We start from the raw sequence: 22,229 nt of genomic DNA, 5'->3' as shown, positions 1-22,229 counted from the left end.
CGTGAGCAACATCATATAGGTATACTAAAATACTTCTCTTTAGTTAACTTTAACTGCTGTAGCCTTCTCCGTTTTTTTCCCACGTAAAACGTTATTGTTCCATAATATGATCTCGTAATAATATTATGCAACAACAATCGTGAGACTATAGATACTTGCTTTTAGTTATAAATATTCAAATATATTCAAGATTGAACAATTTAATTTTTCACATAATTGCTTTAATATTGCCTATACAAATCCCCTTTGAAATCAAGTTCAGTTTCTACATCAAGACCTTGTGCAGTCCTAAGATCTCCTATACCACAGAGTTCCTAATGTATCTGGAACAAACATGGTTATGTTGCATAAAATAAACACTTTTTTTTAGATTTTTACTCGAATTTCGTTCATATGTATGTCATCAAGAATATGACAATGTACATTACATTGTTTATTTTTCTAAGGTTGATCGATCTCTTCGACAAAACATTATATTCTTATTCGGAGCAAACGACTCCGTTTCGATTTTAAACAGAAATTTACAGAAGTTAATGAGTATTATTTTTTGGTGTGCATTCGTTAGGGCGATGGGTAACATTTATGTATTTGAATGTTATACATTTTCTAATCAACAACTCATGAATTATAATCGAAGCGAGATGCGTTTTTCTAAAATTTAATAGGATTAGGTTAGTTGTGGTGCCTGAATCCGATGATAAAATTACTATATCACCATTGTTTAATAAAACCAATTAAAAATACATCCAGCATTCTGCAGTTGTGAACGATATGGCGTGTGATGTGTACTCATATATAATAAAATCGTATACAAATATAATATATTTCAAATAAATAATCAATCAAAGCGCGTCGTACACCAATTTTATCACGTGCAACATGGCTACATTGTGAAATTGTTTACTAAAATGCTAATAAAATTGTTTACACGTTATACGCATAACACGTTGAGTCTGTTGAGTCTTACGTGAAATAATACAATACAATAATAATAATAATAATAATGGTAAAAATAATACTAAATATATACACACATGTACTATGGATTACGCGTACGCATATAGCATACGCCCTAAGATTATTATGGCGGATCAGAGCAATACACATATTATATGCATATAATGTAATCACTCCGACTCCTATGACCAGTGCGTTTACAGAAAAAGAAAAAAAAAATGGTACCTACGTTCTAGTTGTACTCTAATAGTATAATACATGGTTCAAAAACTACAAACTACCGTATTATTTACTATATAACGATGACTATATAACTTATGACAAATATCGATCCACACATTAATATTCAATCGGTCACACGATTTATAATAATATGGTTTACGACCGATAGACGGAATAATACATGGCCGCGTAATATTATGATTTATAATTAATATAATGGTTATGACGTTGCGACGTGTCGTGGGCCGACGAGATTGCATTGCTATCGTTGTCGCCGACGGCTCTGACTGGCTTCGACTCGGACATAGACTTTTCCTGTTTTCCGTCGACGCTTTCCTATCGCCGACCGGCTGTGGTCGTGGTATCGTTTATCTGCCCACGAGAAAACAGATTGGACGGTCTGAGGCTCTGCCCGATGGAGCCCATCAACTCGACGGCGAAATCGCGGATGTTGCCCGGCGAATTCTGCGTTGGAAGAAAAACAAAAAAATAATTAACAAAATATAACAACATAAATAAACATAAATATAATAGGTAAATAATTAATGACATTAAATCATGCTGCAGTCGGTGTTACACGCTGCAAACGGACTAGTAATTGTTAGGAGGACGCTATACCCGCGTGAGTAGTTGTCTCCGTCTTACGAAGTTATTAAAACATAGCAAAAACTGTTTTGCACGAGAAAAACTGAGAAGGGTAAAGTCATAACTAAGGCGCTGATTTGTATACATTTGCATATTTATTTTAGTTGATCGTATGATATGTTAAATGAGCACAAAATTTGTTTCATGCTATATAACGTATCATTTTTTCTTTCATTCGTTTACTAAAAATTATCGATCATTTATTACAAAAAATTGATTACACCATGATACACAACAATAAAAACAATAAATTATATCTGTAGTGTATTTTTAGCTTTAATATTTATAATATTTGAGTGAATAGATGATATTATAAAACTGAAAATTAAGAAAATTATCAGAGCTTTTTAATAGCTTATTTAATTTTTATGACAGTTTTTAAATTTCATAATATTTTTTTTTATTATTAAACTTATAACTCGAATCCTCGTCGAAGCTTAATAATTATCGAAAACAACTTTGCTTAATAATAATAAAAAAAAAACCAACAAAAAATTTAAAGGTTACTTATTTACTTCGTTTTACTGTGTATTATTTTATTTTGTTATTATGAACGCACCTCGTTGTAAAGTCTGAACGCGAGAGTTTTTTTTTTGTAAAATAAGTATGCTTCTTTTTTAGTTTTTTTAAAACAATCGTGTGCTTTTTTAGTTGCTGATTAGTTATTATGCTTTGAAATCCGGGCCTATTTATAATATAAAATATTTAATAACTTCGATTATATATAAATATAATTCATTTGTTGCTACAGTAATTAAACAATACAAAAAAATCAAAAATCCATTTCCTACAAAACTTAGAAAACAGAATAAGGAACTCATATATGTTTTTAAAATTAAAATCGGACTTTTAGTTTACTGGGTGAATGAGCTTTTTGGGATTTTCATTTAAAAACTTTTTCTATCGCAATATTTAGTGACACGTGACTGCGCGTACATACGTTACTGATTTCCAAGAACAAGAGCAGTAGTCTATAATTTTTAATTAAATAAAGCGTCGTTCGGGGAACTCACGCTCACTATTATAATGATCAGTCACCACACACACACACAACACACACACACACAGTTACACATACACAGGAAGGATAATATCTAATATTGCCTAAATACGACCCCTTAAAAACGGTTCGCTTTCAATAGCCTTAAAACGCACCGGAAAAAATAATATTTTGCATGTTAGATTATCGAAACAGGCGTAGATGTACTCGCAGTGTCTCGTCAGCGTTATTTTCCACATTTTTCATTCCGGCAAATAGATACGAAAAAATTATTTTCAAAATGCATTTACTACGGTTTAGTCTTAGTATATTACGCTGTTCTACGGACCCATTGTAATGCGATAATAGCCTGCAAGACGCATTTGTTTTCGACATTTTAAACAATTCGATCGTTGCGACACTTCAACAATAACGATATTTTCGGCCATGACACACACACACACACACACATACACACATAGACGTCGCGTGGAAAACGCGTTGCCGTGCGGAAAAACTCAAACATACGAAAACTGCAAAGTGTAAAGCAGGATAATACCGACCTTGACCGCGGACCGGAGCTCGGAGTTGAACAGCCGGCGCAGACCGCGATAGTTGCGGCCTAACAGCTTGCCCAGCGTTTGGCCGGCTATCCTAGGGTCCGGAGTGGTGGACGCCGATCCGCCGCCGCCGCCGATCTCGTTGTCCGCCGTGTTGGCCGCGGCCATCATCATCTGATCCCCGGCCGCCGTGCTGCTGGCCGTGGGATCTCTGGACGCCTCGCCGATCGTGTCCCGCACGATGCTCGACACGTTCCGGAACGCTTGACGAGCGTCCGAAATAGTCTGCAAAACAGAGAGAGAGTGCAAAAGATTAAAATAAAGGTCTTGGAAACCGTATACGGAAGAAATATAATAATAATATTATGTCTACGACGACTATTAACATACACACTATTGGATTATTAATTTACGAATATTTATATAAAGTATAACCGCTATTAAAAACAGTAAAATCAGTGTTTTATTAGCTATATATATATACATTAATAACTAATAATGAGTCAGTCTTCTTTAAAGCTGAACTTTTTATATAATATAAACAATAAAAAAAATATTATCGTAATTATCGTAATAAACACAATAATTTAAGTCAATGATGTTTCTATAGATTAACGTCAAGTGTTAAAGCAAGTGTGAAACAAGGATGTTTTTTACAAAAAAAAAAAAATATTATATAGCTATAATTTAAGTACACGCTAGATTATAGATTTTATAACAGTGTTAACAATTTGATGTATGTTTTAAATCGATGAACATTGAGAAGTATGAACTATATTATATACTACATAAATAAATATATAATATTATACTCGTAATATAAAATTTCTTAACGGTGGAAATTTGAAGCCCTTTAGCCTCACCCCTAAATCATGTTTGATAAGTGAAAATTATCCACAATTTTAATAGTTTTTCTTTTAAGAATAATGATGCAGATATTGTTTACATCATAATATATATATATTTAATGATGGATAACGTCGTATAAAATAAATTGACATATTGGACAGTTGAATGGGTTTGGGATGGAGTAAATCACATAATATTTTAAGAACGTGTGGGTGTAACTGGCGAATTTTCATAAAATATCTATACATATTACGTAAAATTAATGTATAAGATATTTAAAAACTTGTTTTTACTAAATGTATAGTATATTATATTAAAAATATTGGTTCCGCTTTATCGATAATTTTGTTTACCTATAAATATTTTTGACACGTGATTGAATCCCAAAAATCACGAAACCGAATACCTATTCAAACGAAACGGATAAAATTGGTTTATCCGTTGTTTGCAATGATTCTAAAATTCGAATAACCATTGCGCCTGCTCTACGTTATAAGTTCATAATTTATACCTATACGTAATAAAACGTTTCTATCGTCGGTTTTAAAGATCGCACACGATATTCGTGCTGATATATTATAATGTATAACGACTACCGTCCACACAATATCACGTCGGGTATCGGTGGAGGCATCTAGCCTTAAAATACGTTGTCACCTGGGGGGGGGGCGTTTTGGTTTTTTTTTTTGCTCTCGCGAAATACAATTCCAACGATCTAGCATACCTAATCACGTTTTATACGTTTTATATAATATAGGTAATAATAATCTATAAGTCATCATATATACTCACACCGCCGATCAGCGAGAACGTCAAAGCTACGACTCCGGGCTCACTGTTCGCGTTCTTGTTGAACAGCTGTCTCTTCAGTCTCGACGCGTCGCCGGCGTCGTACAGCCGCTTGTGCTGCTGTTGCTGGTGCCACAGGTGGATGTAATCGGCGGCCTGGGGACCGCGGAGTTCGCGGGCGGCCGCGTCGGCCATCGGCACCATTGACGCGACGGTCAAGAGCGCGGCCGACGACAGCACAACGGCCAGCAGAGCGGCCAGCAAGACGAACGCCGCCGCGGTGGCGGAGGCGACGAACGCCGCGGCCTCGGACGGCGGCTCGCAGCTTGGCGATTCTTCCGCTTCCACCCGCGCGGCCGTCGTCTTTCTTCCGGTGGTCGAGGCCACCGCCGGTCGCGGGCTGGGCGCGACGGTCGCGGTGACGTAACAACAGGCCAAACAGTGGCAGACGGGGTCAGTGGTCGGCGTTGTCCGCTTGCCGTCCGCGGAGTAGCCAAATCCGGCGCTGTGTAAAAGAAAAGAGGAAATTAGCAAATATATTAACGATCGGATGTAGGTTCCTAGCAGATCGCCACGAACGTCGGATTTCGAGAACCTCGCGGTGTCTTGTTAAAAAGTCTCAAAGGGACGTACTCGATAGTATCGCTGCTGTTCAAATTGAATATATACATCATAATCGTACAACGCGTGTCGGAATAAAATGTAAAAAAAAAAAAAACGTTTTATAGTCGGATAAAAACTTCCGGTTCGGTCTTTACGAGTTTTGACGAGAATTTACGAAGAAGAAATACTGCAAACATAACGTATAGGCACTGCCGTCTGATCGTAGTCGGTTTCGCGACGGTGACGGTTAGCCCGAACGTAGGAAGAATAATATTTAGTTTCTCATGCGGCGTGCTGCGTGCGTCGGTGTGACGGGTATAACTAACGATATGTATACCTATATCGTGCGACTTCGATCTAACCGGAAGACATCGCATCGTCGTCGTCGTCGTCGTATCAGTAATTATTCTGGCGAGACAACGGATATCGTCGACAATAATAATATTATAATCATTATTATCGGATACCACCTACTACGTGACCGAAACGAACGCTGTTGCGGCGACATCGCGAACGCTTCGAAGCATCGTCGTCTCGCGGGGAGGTATCCCGTACGTAGCCGTACTACCATAACAACATAATATGTATATGCCTATGCGAGACACATATATTTTCACATCGTATAACTGACCGGAAAACAATAGACGGAGCGAGGATTGCTCTATCGTAATAATATTATGTATATAATACGCGATGTTACGTATATATAGACACGCTATATACAGTACACGCTCTCTTCCCGCACCGCGATGATCCAGAATAGTATATTAATTGGTAAACGATATTAATTAGTTTCGTTATACTCATAATATATAATATGATATATACGACGTCCGCGTAACCACATTTACATTACGCTTTTATGCACACGCCGACCGCGTAATACATTATTACTATTAACTACGACCGCGCCCACACGCCCACGCTTCATTTTGCGCGCGAAAACCGTCTCGAGTTTGTGTAGTCGCGAGCCCGAAGGCATTGTCCGTTATGTGCGTTTACGTTGTCGTGTCCTAACGCCGCCAGCAGTGGGTCGTATTCTTTCCGACGCGATTTCGCACGACCGAAAACAATATTATACTTGTTTCCGAACGAGGTCGCACTTCCTGATGTCGGTTATTATAATACGTCCAAACATAAATATTAATCTCGTACCTGATTTTCTCTCTCTCTCTTGAACGGTGCACAAACCGGTGCACAAACGACAGACACGAACGAAACACGAATTAGATGGCGACCACGGCTATAATCTATAAGTTCGGACTTGTAATACTATAAGTGTCGTCTGTCATCATAATCATCGTAATATTATATTATACGTCTATGTCGTCAGCCGTGAAGAGCTACGAAAAGACGCCTCATATTGATTGCTAAAACCTTTAAGCACGAAAAAGAACTGCACTCGATTAACATTTATTCGGGATACGAGAGACTATATACCTCACAGTTTTCATTTTTTGTTTATATCGTTTGTATAAAATTATAAAATCTATTGTTTTGACCGTTTGTTTCAACTCGAATAGCTTATTAGTTATTTTGTATTAATAATATTATTAGTCAATATAACTAATTTAAAAATAATAATAAAAACGCTGTAATAAGAAATATTGTGTTGAGTATAAGTTTAATTTCTTATAGCAATTATAGCTATGCGTGCTGGCTGCTGAATGGTATTTTCCGCGTGACACCGTTTTTTATACAATCTCGTGATTATGCAACATCCAACAACGGTACTGACACCGTACCACTTGCATAGTTGCATGTAACTTTGAATCAGTTTTTACACTTAAAAATGAAATTGAAAATAAAAATATTTTTTGTCTCTTTTTATTTTATTAAAATGACATATTGCAAACACCTTAATAAACGTCCATGACATGCCCATGTTATGTTCTTAGCAAAATATCTTCATATCAAATATTATTGTACGTTGTCTTATTAGATTAATGTATTTTTTAAATTATTGATATTTGTATCTAGGTAGGTAAGGGTTTATGATTTTATCGCTTTAACTTTAATACTTACGTAAAACCATTTTATATATTGCACGAAATCTAAACTTTAATACCTATAGGTACTATATACACGTCGGTGATACGTATTTAAAATAATTTACGAACTATAACTAGCTTCCGCACTTGCCGAGAGAATAAAGTTACTATCTATTAACTCAACAAATTTTAGGTTGCCAAAATTCCAACATACAATATTACCAGCAATTCGTAACTTTTCTTCGACTAGATCGTGCCCAGGCGTGTCAGCACTTTGTAGTTGGTATGGATTTACTGTATATGGAAAACACGTCATACAGCGTGTACAACGTCGAGACGACGACGTAACAATACACGTTTTCGATTGTTTCACTCGCGTTTTGGTTACCAATTAGGGTCGTTGCGAAACGTGAAGAGTATAATATATAACTTCTTTAATTTAAAAAAAATGATTTTACGGCGGTGGTGTGTTGGTTTTTTGACAAACAATTTTTAGGAAGTAAATAATATTTCGTTCAGCACGTCTATATATGTATTGTATAACCTATAACCTAAATATATAGCGCTATTTATCCAAGACCGCCTTGAGTAAAAAGAAAGATATAGGGACGTGCCCGAGGCTAGACTAATTAGAGCTATTATTTTTAGTGATTTACTAATGTGAATTATATATGAATTATATGTGTTGCTGTTCAAAAGTATTCAACATAATGTTTTAATACCATTACAATGAGTTAATATTTGGCCACTCGTGAAAAATCGATCTGAAATAATTTCATGTTGTCGTAACTTAAAAATCAAGAAAAATGTAAAAGCTTATGTATAAATTACTATTTATTATTTTGCGAGGCACTATATAGTAGTTTTAATGTACATTTTATTTTTATTATTCAGATTTGAGGGGGAGGGAGAATTTTTGTAACCCACCATCCCAAACGAATTAAAATCTCGTGAACGCCACTGAAATATTCTTCACTCACGCGAATTATTTGAGAATATTATAATATTTATTTTATTCTTGATCAGTACACGGTTTTACCAATACGTTCTGTAGAGGATTTTGTTTACCAGGCACCATGGTCATATCATACCATTATAGTATAATAGATAAATATGTATATAGCCTACATAAAAAACATTTTTGTTTTGGATGCAATCGTTTTTTCAAGGGCGGCTTACTGCGGACAAATCGGCGGTACTCATTAGTTATTACTCATATTAAATATCGCAGCACGCCGCGGTAAGGTTCTCGGCGCGTCATCGTCTATAATAATAATAATATATAGAGCGCCGGTCGTCGGCCTCGGCAGCACAGCCGCCGCCGTGACTTTCACTATCGTTTTAGTAGTAATAATAATAATAATAATATTATAGCGATATATCGTATAGGTATAATATTATTATTCTCTTTCGTGCGCGGTTCGTTCTCGATTTCTCTCTCCTCGTTTTTTCTCGCCTACATATTAATGTAATACGTATAATATTATTATTTCCACCACCGTCCGAACACGTTTTAGCCTTATCCTACTTCCAGGTATGCAAGTCCGCGTGTGTGTAATATCATAACATTATAGCCGTCTTGCCACCGGGCCGTGATGTAATATTCCGCGCGTTGCCGGCCGACGGACGACGTGCGGTGGGTCCTTCGCCGGCTCATTAAAAAACACACGCCAAACACGAAAAAAAAAACCATATTAAAACACGCTCGCGTGCGTTTGCCCGCGTAATCCCGAGTAATATGTAATACGTTTTTGTTTTTTATTATCATCACGCGCGTCGGGTTCGCCGAGAACTATGCGGACGACGGCCGGCGAGCGTTTTGTTGGAGTATGGTTGCGTTTAAGTTTTCGTTAACCGGGGCGATGCTGTAAGGACGACTGTATACCTTCGCGTGACGTAATTCCCGTGTTTTTTTATTTTTTTTTTTTTTTACACTGTATTTGGTATTATGATGATACAGCCATTCTTCGCGACGATCGCCTGTTCCCGAGCGCTACATCACAATATTAATACTCCTATACAACGATGTTCGATATTAATAGTTGTATTCTATTATATTATATACACACCATAATAATAATATGGTCGTTACTATACAGCTAATTGCGACGATGTGTTGTACTATAATAATATTACGTCTGTCATTATAATAATAATAAATTGTTACTACGATATGTCCTATGGTGGCCCCGACGATGACTATATAATATAAAATATGTGATGTGAACTGAGAATACATTTTGTTTTCAAGGTGACGGATACACGGGTGGTATTGGAGGCAATAGTCCCCTTTGGATTCTGTTTCGAAGACACGTTTTCGTTACTCATATCTTCCAATAATGCATATTAGGTGTCATGCTTTAACTATCGGTACCTATACTTACAATATTTTATGTGTTTTTAAAACTATATAAATGTTTAATTAATATTTTTATGACTTATTATTATAGATGTGTATTTGTGGCTTTATTTCATTCCTCCGACATTTCTGTAGAGCCACTCCTGTCCTTTTGTAATTCTTATTGTAGTACAGACTAACGTGTGTGTGACTACGATATATGTTAACACGAAATAAGTACTTTTTGAAAATATTACGAAATCTGAAATGCATCGTGGTTGTAGTATATGATTGATATGTCGATCAACTAATAGGTTATTAGCACAAATGCGATTAAACCAAGTTCAAAGTACCCTATTGTCTTTAAAACCAAACTCGACTTCTGTTGTATTGTCTAAATAAATAAATAAAATGATTAAGTTTGCAAGAAGAAAAAGTGGAAAATTGCATGGGTGCATTTTAAATTAAATAAAGACCACGTGGTTTAATTCACATTAGACTATATAGTTTTATGTTGTACGGCCTTTGCATAGCGTGGACACTGCCTATATACAGATTCGCCTTGCTGGAAGTGTGTGATACGAAAACACCATGTACATTTTCAGATAGGTAATATTTTGCAAAACAGTATATAAGGTATTATGAAGACTACAGTTTCAATTATTATTATGTGTGATATTTTTTTTTAGATTCGTTAAAATTCAAAATTTGAATAATTACGTATTTCTCAAAATCTATTCTAAAACAGTAATATATATATATAGTTTGTAAGAATATGTTTATAGTCGATGCTTTAATAAGACCCCTTAAAGCATCCGAAGAGCTAAAAAAATCTTGCGTTTTAAAAGACACTGACAAACACGAAGTGGTACTCTGTAGCATAAGCCGCATACAAACGATACGCGCGAGTCGATGAGGGTTGTTGGTATTCGCAGTCCGACTCGGAGCCATAGTCGAAAGTCAGTGTTACGTGTGACACGTAAATTCGTATGGTTAAAGACTACTAATTAGACAAGTCATCGAGTACAATCGGTAATACAAGGTACCTATATATAAATCGGTTTGGTGGTTAACCGGACGTCTCGTCGGTTGGCGGGCGGTGGTTCGGGCTGGTATTTTTCACAAAAAAAAAAAAGAAAATATATGCTTAAAATCCGAACACGCCGTATTCCAACTCGCGAAATCGTCGGCTTATATATTATTATATCACGACGGGCACGCGTCATATACGATAATACTATGTTAATTATTTTCCGATATTATAAATACGATTTGTATTATGCTATTTTGTAGGTGTACCTGCAGTCGGTAGTGGCGGTGAGACCGCGGGTGCAACGGGCCGTCACCATCCTCGATAAGGGAGGTTCAGTCTATTTCTGCGAGCCGACGCCGACGTTCTGCCGACTGCAGTTGGTGCAGAAGTGACGTTGATGATGATGATGATCTCGGACGACCGTCTCGTCGCCGTTAACGTGCAGCAGACGGCAGACCGCGGACATGACCGTGCGCGCACACGGTCTCCTGCGGGACGACGGATATCCGAACGGTGGAAAGCGACCGGACGACGAGTTAGGAAGCAGCAGCAGTAACGATGTGTTATACAATGGGAATAATTTTGATTAATCGAAGTAGTGTTGTCTATTAAATCTCGCGGGTAACAATGTAGACGCGTGTGGGCAACGCGCGAGTGTCGGTCGGCTGCTTTAGCAGCTCGTCGTCGGATTTCGATAGTAGACTGCCGGGCCGTCGGTAAGCGGTGGGCCTCGATCAACGCTCCACCGTTGCCACCGCCTTCTCCGGTTCTTCGAACGACGCACCACCACCGCGTGCATGCGCGGAGGAGTGGGTGTAAACGTACTCGAAGAGATGGGTTTATAGTGTCGTGTGTGTGTGTGTATGTGGTATGACATATTATTATTATATTCTATTGCACGCGCAATGCGCAGCGTAGAGTGAGAGGTAGCTATAGCGTGTAGTGCTGCAGGTGATGGAGGTCTTTTTCGGCGGCAGTGACAGTAAATAAAAAAATAATAAATATATAACTATAACACGTCTGATAATAACGTTATTGCGGTATGAGGAATAAGCGAAGGAAAGAAAGAAATGGTCGCGGGCTCGGTGTCACGATCGCACAGATGGAAACCGAGCGGAAGTGTGGTGGGAACTGGGCGGCGGCGGCGGCGGCAGTTGTGGTCGTTGCGTTACGGATGAAGTAATTCTTATCATAATAATATTATAGTTCCTATGTGCACTGCAGCTTATAAGAATATATATATATGTAACCTGCCGTGTACATAATATAACTTATATAGGTAGGTATATAATATGTTGTGTCGTTGCATCATCGCAGCAGCCGCCGCCGTCGTCGACCGGTCACGATAGTTGCTGCTATGTGTATAGGTATGTAACAACATATTTACACTCTCCCGCGTGCCCGGGGATCTGCAGATGCACGACATTCGACGACGACGCGTACCTATATCGTATTGGGCACTTCGAAAACTGTAATATTAACAATATTGTTGAAACATTACCATGGCGTGTACATAATAATCATTTAGAGGCGATTCGATCACTTATTTGGGTTTTCTATACCAAAACGGACTGATCATTTGCCAGTCGTCTATCCGGATAAGCTTTTTGAAAACGTATTTGAATTTGTCATGAAATTAAATCGAAAACGAATTTTCGCTTTTTTAAAATCGAATTCTCTCTAACCTTTCTGAATGTCATTATTAAATTTTAAAGAATAAGAATTTTTAAATTGTCGATAATATTGAACTGAAAAAATTAATTTTAAAATGCGAGGGATAATCGTTTTTGCCGTTTAAACTTTATGACGAATTCTATACTATGTTTTTATAAACTATTTATTGGATAGATTAGTTAGTATTGCAATTATTGACACTTTTAGAAAAAAAGAAACAAATAATAATAATATTTGCTCTACGCGTAATTATTGACATAATATTATTATATGACAGTGCACGTGTGGAAACTATTTCTTTTCCATTACTGTCACATACACACATTTGCACGTGTACACACTTATGAACTATTGCCTACATCGAACTCCTAAAAAACGGTCGTTATCGAATCCCCTGGTAAAAGTGGGTCGTCCGCAAGATGATGTGTGACCAACCACTTCTACTTCATATTATTTTTACTATAGAATCGCGTGGTTTGATTCTTATAGGTCACCGAAGTCGTCGTCATCGTTGGTCATTACAAGGCAATTAAAACGCGTTATACAAGACCAACCGATTGAGACTATATTCGAGAATATTTCATACAATGTCAATGTGCTGAATTAGGAACTTGAGTGAAAAATCCTTCGGCGCTAACTAGATATTTGAATAAATGCTTAGTCATGGAGTTCAATATCGACTAAATCAAACGAAAAAATACGATATTGTAAAATGTTTTAATACGCTAATAGTCTATAATAAACGCGTTAATTAATATGCGTTTGAAGTTTGTCCCAAATAGAGAGTTTAAAATAAAAGTGTATTGTAATTTATTTCAAAAAATTTTATTTTACGATAAATATATTTTTAAACGTATCATGGTAGTGTATAAAACACAATTAACTTTAATTTTTTTGATTTGTTTGAGTTATACCTAATCTAAATAAGGATATAATATACAAAAATTAAAAACTAATTATAGCAGTTATTATGGTTATTGTGATATAGTTCTTACATCATAATAAAACTAATTAATGTATAAATAATTTTCAAAAATATTTACAATGATTCCTCTTTTTTTTTACTTTAAATTTGAGGTATCGATGAACTAAATTCAAACAGGAAATATTCATATAATTTATAGTATAAACTATAAATGAAGTTAAATATAACAAAAATCTAAAATTATTTGATAGTAAATCGTTGATTTCGTAAAAATTTGAACTTAAGATAAAATATTTTAAAATCGATTTCTTTTTGTAAGCCAAACTTATGAAAACTCTTGTATTAAATTTTCAATTCTTATAGCTACTTATATAAAAAAATTTATAAATTTTTAACTCAAAATAATGTACAATAATATTCACGATTTTTATCAAGTTTGTCAATATTTGATCTTCAAATTGTGCCTATGTATTCTTATAATTTTGAATTGTTATAAGACTAACTTATGAAAAACTTTGTATTAAATTTTCAAGTGGGTTGACACAGCCAAAAAAAGTGTATCAATATTTATAAAAAAAAAAACTAAACAAAAACGAATATTTCAAATATAAATAATATTAAAATAAATGAAATATTTGGAAAATTAAATTATGTAAAGAAAATTCCAATCTAAATAACTGATAAAATTTTCAAGTATCTACGACTTATACTTTTTGAATTATAATAAATATTTAAAATCGTTTTAGGATACAAATCGTTATCCATACGCAATTTCGTAAAAGTTTAAAATTTAAACGCGTTCATATTAATTAACATTTTTCTTATAATGATGATTCGAGTTTTCTCTATAACTATTTGAAGGAAAACTTATTAAAACTTAGATTAGTGTTGAATTTTTAACCTTAGATATAAACACAAAATTTTTTATGATTTTTCAACTACAAAATTACTTGCAAATTTTCGTGTTTTTTTATTTAATTCGTAAAAATTTAAACTAGAAACGCTCATAAAAAAAAAAATTGTGACAATAAGAACAACTCCTAATGAACATTGTATGAAATTTTCAAGTTTTTTTGGGTAGCCAAAATTTTTTTATCGATTTTTCAAAAAAAATTCTCAGAAAAATCGAAAATTTCAGTAGTCTATAAATAACTCAAAAAAACACAAAATTTTCCTATTGGAAAATGTTTATTTTTAACCTCCATAATGCACCAAGGATATTCACTTTGCTATCAGAAACCACCCCCGAATTTTAAAATTGAAGCAATATTTTGACAAGTTATGCTGTACACACTACACACACACACACACACAAAAACACAAAAACACACAATATTTTAAAATCAATACATTTATCACTTCGTTCAGAATCTAAAAAAAAACATAATAATATGCATAATGGCTGAAATATTGTCTACATTCAGAATCTATTTTTGTATAAATTAAATTCAAATTTAATACACCCACTAAAATGACCCACTAGACAACTATTATACAATAAAGCGGTTTTACCCGAACAATTTTTTTTTACTGTCACTTGACTGTCGTTGTATAATGTGTGTTATAAATTATAATATTATGCTATTAACATTTTTTTTTTATAAATTATAATTTTGTTTGATATAATTTTCAATGATTTTATATAACATTTAAAATAATATCATTGATACACACGACACATACATTTTATACATATTTTTTATTATTTCTTACCATATAAATAAAATCTGAATTTAAAGCCTAACACGGAAAAATGTAATAAATGTTAAATGCACAAGCCGAATACATATTAATTGTACCTAATAATTATGGTAGGTATTTTAGAACCAATGCTATATTAACATTAGTAGTCTCCTAAATTTTATAATGTAAACATGCACAATTGTTATTTTATTTTAATAATAATATACTATATATTTATTATAATAATTATAAAGTTCTAAAACGTACATCCATATACATTATGCATTTAAACTTGCAGATATCAATAATAATGATAGAAAATGTTAAAATTCTTAAATTTTACATAGGTAACATAATGTTCGTAGAATGATAATCATATTTTAAATTACAGTCAAGATGAGTAGAACACTGATAAATTACTTACAGGTAATAAAAATCAAACTGATTATTTATGTATTTTAAATCCAAAACGTATATTTGAAATTCTTAAACATTTTTATTGTATTTAAATTTATATGACGTAGGTATAAGTTTTAATTTGATAATTAGGCATTTTAACCAACTGTACATTTGCATGTATTTATACATCACGTTATGAAACTCAAAGAATTAAATAAAATTAATTCGTTTATTAAAATATTTTTACTTTAAGCTATTTAAATGGATTTTTGGTGCTTTGTTTTAAAGTTTTATAAACAATTCGAATTCAGAAAACGACGCATGAATCTACCAACCAATGCGTAGAATTATTCACACGATTGTACAAGTAAGTTTGATTATGTATGTATGTTTCAGGAAATTCAAAACCTATGTTTTAAATTATTCAAAAATCTTAAATAACAAAAATGATTGTTAATTATAAATCATTATATATAGATAGGTAAAATAAGTTGTTCGACGTAACAAGTGATAACAATCAGCGGCATCGCCAAAATTATACGTCTAATAAGACATTTAATAAAAAAATTAAACTATACCTATTTATATTTATAGTCATACCAAAATTTTGATTTATTACGTATTGATCTGATTTTTAATGTTAGATTTCTATAATTAGTTACTTATTTCGTTACTTGTTTTAACAACAGTAAATTTAAATTTAAATATTGCTTACTTGTATCAGCATGATTTAAAGTGTATTGTTTACTTAAGACAAAAATTAAAATAAATTCACTCCTTTTAGAAATTTGTTGAAATTTTTTTTTTGAAAAACTTAAAAAATATAATATACTTTTATTTATTTTTATCACACATTTTTAATCGAAAATTTTGCTTTAATATTTAATAATTCCGAATACATTCAATTAATTATTTTATTCATTTGTACACCAAATACGTTATACAAGTACAAATATTTTATGTTAGTACCTATAATGTTTATTTATTTTTTTATTTATTGAAATAAAATATTTCAACTTATTACATACTATTACAAGTTAAGTATTAATTACAAGTTATAATTTACAAATGTTTAATTATTACAGTTAGCTAATTGATCTTCGTCTTTACTTGATTGTGATAGAAGGAGATTTTGCGGTAGACGTGGTTTTAAGCGTCAATTTTTTGTTTTGTTGCCTAGGTTGTAGTTCCGTGCGCCATCAGATGTGTTTAAATTTACGTGAACGTTTTTGAATTAGATTTTTATCCAGTCTTGAATTATAGGGATTCCTGTGTCGTTATGAATTTGTCTATTCCTCATGAACCATGGGGCTTTTAGACATATTCTAATATTCTCATATTGATTTGAAATCAGTTATATTTTCTTATTACATTAACTTCAGTTAGTTTAAGTATTTTTAAATTATTTCCTAAGTTTTGTTTTTGGTTTTATAATATTAAAATGCAGTAATTTGTTTCTTAATCTAAACTTATCGTTGTTATTAATGGCACTTGAATATTTGACGTGTTTTAAAGATATTTCGATTGTATAAAACTTTTTGCAAACATTGAATAAATAATAAAAAAAAAATTGTTAGTTGAAGCACAATTATAATTTATTATACATTTTAAGAGTCAACAATTAAAATGCTGGTCAATGTTACAGTAGTCAGTACTCCTCGACGTTAAAAGTCTAACGAGTAGAGACTAACTCAAAACCAACACCTATTTGATCTTCTTTAAGGTATTATAAACTTGAAAGCTATATAGTCAGCTACCTAACACTTTCCCTGGCTACCAATTTAAATAATTATAATAAGGTTTTATCTTATGTAATCTATTTTAAACATATGATTTTATATTATGATCATTTTAATTGTTATTGTTATTTAACTTCTATTTATAAATTAGACACTATACAATTGATCATTACAAAACACACACACACACGAATATTTTTTTGGACTACGTCAAAAGTACTGTTTGTTATTAATATGTGACATGACAGTTATTTTAGCATTCTCCATAAACTCTAGCGAACATAAATTCGCTATTAATCTTCAAATATTCAGTTAAGTATAAATTAAAACATAATAATTATGGTTATAAATCAAACGTGTCTTAAATATGATAACAACCTCTTACAACATTTTCCAAACACTCAGTTATGAAAAATGTATGCAAAGGAATAGAATTCATTCTCTGATATCGCAATTAGGTTCCCCGAGACCATATTACAATGTTCTCATAATGATAAAATAAACCATTGTTTTCATGCCTACATATTATAACAAAGACTGTTAGGGAGGTTTTAATCCTTCACTATTCTGATTCTTCCGTGTACCTATATGTAATTTGTATATCTATAAAAAGTGTGCCTATGTTTGAAGTTATTAATTCACATAATTTAAAATGTTTAAATTATATTTTCATGTATACCTCAAATAAATATGATAGTGTATACTGTATAGTAATATGATACGTAAACACTGAACGCGTCTGCATCCTCGATGAATAAAGTAAAGTCGCCACCGCCACAACCGCTACTCTTAATGATAAGATCATATTATAAAAGGGATAAAGGATACAAGAGTTCGATAGACGGTTAGGGATATCTGAGATGTTCAAACTCAGTCATAATACCGCACTCCTCTTTATGGCTTACTGTTGTAATTTTATACTTTAAGTAAATGTTAAATAAACACCATATTACACATCATGTTTTCATTCCCAAGTTGATACATGAATTGACGAGTAAAATAACAAAGTAACCAAATAGTTTCCTAGTTTCCGAGAATATCGAATTTTCATTTTATAAATAAACTTGATAAATAAATCAATAAATAAATTTGATGACTTAGAAAAAAAATTGAGACATATCTAAATTTGTTTTTTACTTAAAACTGTGAGTGTTACACGCAGCCCAAATACGTATTTACAATAAAACGTACCTATTTTTTTTTGGAAATATTGTTTAGTTACAAATTGTTTAATTTTGGTTACAATCACTAATGAGTGGCCTAAACGTTATTACATTTTGAAAATTATCCGCTGTCGGTTAGATAGTATTGGTGGCAGGGGCGTACACAGAATTCGTTTATGGTGGGGGGCTTATCATTTATATATAATATATATATATATGCATAAAATATTAAAATATTATTAATGTAATATTCCATAAAAGAAATCATTATACATGTTTTACTTATGGGGTGGTTAAACTCCTAACCCTCACCCCCAGTCAGCCGTCGGTATGGCACTGATTGGGAGCACCGCTAAATAAATATGCTTCTATACATGGCGGCGGCAATGGGTATTATTGACACCATATATGCACAGTATGAGCTCTTATAGGAATGTCATTTAACTATTTTAATAACTACTTAGCATACATTCTACCAAAATTAACATGGTGAAGCGATTTTTCAACTCAATTGTCAAAAAAAAAAAAAAAAATACAGACAACATAAACCAATTTAATCGATTGGCGTGGTCTGATATCTGACAAAATCGGACAAAAATATGATGAGACAGATTATGGTATACCTTAATTAGTTATGTTACAGTTAACCTAACCAACTGTAATTAAATAGTATGTCAAATGCTGATAAAAGCTAATTTTTATGTTTTTACTTTTTAATAGTAATAACATTATTTTAAATTATAAGTCTTAATCATGGTTATCTGACATACAACTCAATTATTTTTCATAGTTGCTTACAATTTGTTTAAAAATAAAAAATAATATAATATAATATGTATGTATTTTAGTATTTATTGATTAAATATACCTACAAGAATATATAGATAAATATTATAGTTGATGATTGAATTTGACCTAAATAAGTCTCGACAGTCAACAATGAAAATCACTTAAGACTTAAATAATATCATATATCATAATAAATACATTTTTTTTTTCAAACCACTGTACTAATAAAAATAATAAAAGAAAATTTAAATGTATAAAGACCAAAAAACGTATACCACTAGTGTACCATTTATCTACTATGCATATAAGTATAATATTTTAAATTCGGTATAAATACCATAAGGTGATTAAAAAAAGTTTTTAGTTTCAAAATATTCAAATTATCTTGGTTCTAATATCGGTATTTTTAATTACAGATCCAAGCTCTATAGTACAGTTTATAAGCTATGCTATATAACATAATATTACTACTATATAAATTACGGCCTTGACTGTATTATTATGTCGACTAAATAGATAAACTGTACAATAAATTATGCATTTATGCATCATGATTCGTGAATTTTTAGTCATTATGTCTATTTACGAACGACACCTTCCATTAAGAGCGATTAATCAAAAAAAAAAAGTATATTTATACTTAAATATTAGTAAAATTTTTCTAATAAAATACATAAGTTATTATCGATTTATAACTGATAAATAACTAAGAAATAAAATACGCTATATTAACATTATCTATTACGCGCCCTAGTGGTATATGGCTCCAACCACGCACAACGAAAATCTATTCAACAGACAAGGAGTAGCAATACGAAAGAAAGTCCCGGGCAGGTGGTCCGTGGGTTGGTTTTCTGCAGCCCAGCCAGCCAAATATTATTATACTTGTTTTCGGTGTTGCAGACGTCTACGCAGGAAATTTTGGCAAACAACCCCTCGGGATTAAAGAGGGTGGTTAACAATGACGCACGCGACCCAGCCACAACCCTCTGATGTTATCCTTGCACGCTTCACCAACCAATAACCCGGCACCGTCCACCGTTGTATGGGTTGTTCAGGACGGCAGGTGGTTTACTTAGGTCCGTAACTGCTCGTATTCGCGATCGAATAAATTGGCGCGTACGAATACAAGCAGACGTCTTACAATTATTTGTCTAAGAGAGTACTTATAGTATATAACATAATACCTACAACGCGTCGACGTTTAATTCAAGTATGCAATATTTAAATATGATTTTTAAGACTTATAGTACCTATATTTAGTATTTAGTGTTATGGTATTTAGGTTGTTATAAATAGCGGAGAGGGTTAGACAGGAGGCCTTTATCATTTAATATTTTTACGCATCGTCATTCCCGAAGAATTATTCGAGTTACAAAGAGAAAAAGATGAATTACATTTTTTTTTATTAAATAAAACTTACATTAAATTAAACAAATACGTACAATCACATTACCCTTCTATTTTCTATTTTAAGTATGTATTTTATTTTTATCATAAATATTACTTATAAACCATAGCGCAATAAATAATAATAAAATATGGTATGGAAAAAAAGGTATAGTTTGTAAGTAAAAAAAAAAAAAAAAATAGGAAACAATAAAATTAAATAGGGTAAAAATACACAAAATATTACTATATAGTAGTAAACGATTCAAAGTTATTAATAATAAAATACGTGATACTTATTCCCATCAAAATTTCGATAACTGATTTAAATGTAATTTTTTAAAGGTTTTAATTCTCTTTGGAAACAATGAACTGAGTATACGTGATATTATTACTATTAAAATATTTCGGATTTTTTCTATTTATGAATGTTAACATATTATACGTTCTATTAATTCCAAATCGCTTTTTTTTTACTTACCTACGTAGTATTATTTCCTTACTGACAAATGTTATAAAAAAAATATAGTTAATAATAATAATTATTAATCAAACATCAATACATAATATATAACGTAATTCAGTAACAGCAAAAATTGAAATGCCTTGAACACGTTGTTATTGAATAAACCTATGGCTATCTTTAATAAAATAAATTGTTTTCATTTTCGGTAAGAGACGTGTCAGCCTAAAAAAACAAAAACAATTGACTATAAATTGATTAAAATAGAATCCAATTTATAAAAAAAAATAAGAATAATCATAAATCACTCCTGTGAAATTTAATGCTTTAAAACGCGCGTCAAATGTGGAAATAGATAATATAGATATCTAAATAGAAAGCCATTTCTTATGATCTTTCGAATACATTCCACCGAAGTAAACAGTAACAAATAAAATTTGAAAAAAACATCATTCCTTGTAAAACGACTTTACATTTCTCGCGCCACCTAAGGAATCTAAAAACAGATTTCTCATGTTTTCGCTGTTGATTTCTTTTTGTACGGAAATTGTTTCGTAACCACTTTTAAGTTTGCGGATTATACATAAACTATCTAGCTGCTTTTTGGTATAAATAGCGCAGGACAAGTTACAATGCAAACCATAATATTATTGTAGTATACGTTACTAGTTGTTGATTGTTTTAATTCGTTATTATCGAGGTGAGTTTAACTGCGTACTACCTCTGCAGTAATATAATATTATACATATCATTAACGAAAATAATAATGAAAACAGAAGTCTTTGCATTAATAGAGATTGTGCGAAACGTATTGATCTGAGTTTTGGGGTAGAATATTAGATATTATGTTTATTATTATTATTTTTTTTTTCTAATAAAATGGTTTATGTGATTTTTTCAATAGTCCGTGTTGTCACCGGCAACGAATAATATATTATTACTATAGCAACAATAACACACAGAAAAATTATACTATGGTTACACGATGGCTGATCGGATATAGTCAGTTCAAAGATTAAACGGAAAAATCCTAATTCTA

The 22,229-nt window shown here is 32.5% G+C and overlaps 1 protein-coding gene across 1 annotated transcript; it reads right to left on the bottom strand.

Annotated features, from left to right (window-relative positions):
• Positions 1–804: 804 nt before the first annotated feature.
• On the bottom strand, positions 805–11,703 carry LOC114119192 (uncharacterized). Its single transcript, XM_050206354.1, has 4 exons — positions 11,233–11,703; positions 5,005–5,506; positions 3,367–3,648; positions 805–1,644 (listed from the first exon to the last, which is right to left on the bottom strand). The coding sequence occupies exons 1-4, from the start codon at positions 11,280–11,282 to the stop codon at positions 1,516–1,518; spliced, it is 963 nt and encodes a 320-aa protein (XP_050062311.1). The 5' UTR covers positions 11,283–11,703; the 3' UTR covers positions 805–1,515.
• Positions 11,704–22,229: the final 10,526 nt, after the last annotated feature.

This window comes from Aphis gossypii, chromosome X, assembly GCF_020184175.1.
Source record: "Aphis gossypii isolate Hap1 chromosome X, ASM2018417v2, whole genome shotgun sequence".
In the NCBI taxonomy this organism is placed as follows: Eukaryota; Metazoa; Arthropoda; class Insecta; order Hemiptera; family Aphididae; genus Aphis; species Aphis gossypii.
This window is presented reverse-complemented; position numbering and strand designations above follow the sequence as displayed.